A 2,271-nucleotide genomic window follows, 5' to 3' on the forward strand; every position below is an offset into this window, starting at 1 on the left:
AAACCCTGTTTCTCTTTCCCTAAGCGACAGCTCAAGAATAGGTCAGTCTCAAAGGAGAAAACAGGCTGGCTTTGCCTGTGCCCATTCCCCCCCCACCACCACCCCATTCTTCATACAAAAAAATCCAGATGAAAACCCACCTCCCTCAAAACACAGCGCCTCTCTGCCCTCCATCCCAGAAAGTGCTTCTGGAAATATGTTCTTTTTCCACAGAGGGAATGGAAACCTACCTAGCAGCTTCTAAAAATCTGGACTTCATTTTCTGATCTTGTGGAACAGCAACCCAGAAGCACTCAAGACTGCAGCTCTACTGGGATTCGGTGCTGCGTGGAGCTGGCCCCAGCCGTTTGCCCAGGCCCCCCGAATTACCCCAAGTGCACTCTTCATTTTAAGGTCTCCCTATGTGCTTTTCTCTCCCGCATATCCCCTCAAAAGCCAAACCATGCTCCGAAACAGAACAAAATTTATTCAGCAGACATTTTAATTAAGAAATCCTATAAATCAGGACCACCACAATTTCAGACACTCCGGTGCGAAGTGTACATCAATAGCTACATCTGGAGGATGAACAAGCCATTGAATTTTTAAAAAATTGGTTTAGCTACCTTAAAGTTTGGGGGTGGCACCTTACACAAGCGCCGTCAAGTTTCACAGGGCTAAAGCCAGCACTTTCTCCTCTGGGAGAGTCACATTTTTAAAAGTTTCAGTCACTCACAAAGAGCTGGCATGGCAGAAGGAAAACTGTGCGGGTGAGGACCCACGGAGGCTCATGCCCACGGCACCAGGGAGGGCCAGAACAGAGGAGAAAAACGTTCAGGACTCTCATCCATCCCTACAGATACCAGCAAGTGTGGCAGACACCGGAAAGGGTGAAATAAGAAAGCCCGGTTGGGAGGACAGGAGAAAGATTCAAGAGATTTATGACTGTTTCTGAGAAAGCTCGTGGCATGGCCAAGAGTGGCCTTACAGGAGGAGGAGGAAAAGTTCTGGAAAGAGGAAAGCACAGAAAAAGCAAACACACTCCGCACACGTCCCTCTCTGCCTGTGTGTGTCCTCGGGAGACTCCAAGCAGTAGCAAAGCACAGACAGGGCTCTTCTTGGAGCGGAAGAAAACACACCCAGGGTGAGTGAACTTTCCCAGGAACCCCACAGCCTTCCACTTACAGCAAACCGTGACCTTGAATCACAAGTGGCAAGGTCAAGTCATTTACAAGTCCACATCCAAATCCAACTCTCCACCTTCCTCTGGTCCCCCATCTGGAGTTCACATCTCCCACCTCCACCAGCCACCGATGTTGGGAGGGAGCGAGCGATGGCAACCCACCCACCGCCAAGCTTTTACAGTCTTCTCCCCTCCGGAATTTCTTCGCACAGCAATTGTAGCACCACTTTCACTAAGCTCCTCCACCGGAAAATAACGAGAAAATGTATGCATGTCATTAGTTTTCAAGTATTGTCATAAAGCCCTCGCGATTCCCGCCCCTCCGAGCCCTATCTTTAAACAATCCAAGCACACGCCGCCCCCAAGGGCTAAGTCAAGTACAAGTCGGTGCAAGTAGCTGCCATAGTTCTCCCAATGTATCCTAAGTCTTTGGCCCTGGACGGCCAGGGACATGCCCCCGCAGCACGGACGCGCCCCGCCCGTGCATTTCTCCACGCTTCCGTTTTCTCCGACAGCCTCGCCAAGGAGGGTAACTTCTCGGCTTGAGGTCTCTCCCCACGCGCCTCCCCGCAGCCTAGGCGGTCGCTCCCAGGATGGCGACGGCGGCTTCAGGTCAGGGTTGGTGATGGGGCGGGACGTGGCTGGGTCTGCGCAGCGGTCACCTCTTCCTCCTTCAGGAGGCCCGGGTCAGAGCAAGGTGCCCGAAGGCTGCAGGGCGACAGGGTCTGGTCCACTGCGGCCGCCACCAGGCCCAGGGGCGTCCGCGGGGCCCGTGGCTGCAACCGCAGCGACGGCTCGCTGGAGCCTCCGCACGGCCTCCTTGATGAGGTTTCCCGAGAGCACGAGCTGCTGCAGGAGCCGGTGCGGGTCGTCGTCGCCTGCGCGTGTCCCAGCTTGGGTCCATCGTCGTTGCTGCAGACTCCGGGAGGCGACGGCGTCCCGGAGCCATCCTCGCCGGCACGGCCCGGGCAGCGCGCTGGAGCCAGCGGCGAGCTCGGCCACGCAGTAGGGCGCAGCCCGGCCCCGCACGCGGCCACGGTCCCCGAGGGCGCAGCGCACAGCCCCCGGGGGCGCCGGGCCCACCGCCTCAGCCGACGCGGGTGGCAGCA

At 56.6% G+C, this 2,271-nt stretch overlaps 1 protein-coding gene across 1 annotated transcript; it reads right to left on the reverse strand.

Moving 5' to 3' along the window:
• Positions 1-1,716: 1,716 nt before the first annotated feature.
• Positions 1,717-2,266, reverse strand: FRAT2 (frequently rearranged in advanced T-cell lymphomas 2; the record flags this gene model as incomplete). The annotated part of the gene is made up of 1 exon (XM_008573238.1): positions 1,717-2,266. A coding segment is annotated over one exon (417 nt), but the record flags the coding sequence as incomplete, so codon positions are not given.
• Positions 2,267-2,271: the final 5 nt, after the last annotated feature.

This window comes from Galeopterus variegatus, unplaced genomic scaffold (assembly GCF_000696425.1).
Source record: "Galeopterus variegatus unplaced genomic scaffold, G_variegatus-3.0.2 Scaffold891, whole genome shotgun sequence".
Lineage (NCBI taxonomy): Eukaryota > Metazoa > Chordata > Mammalia > Dermoptera > Cynocephalidae > Galeopterus > Galeopterus variegatus.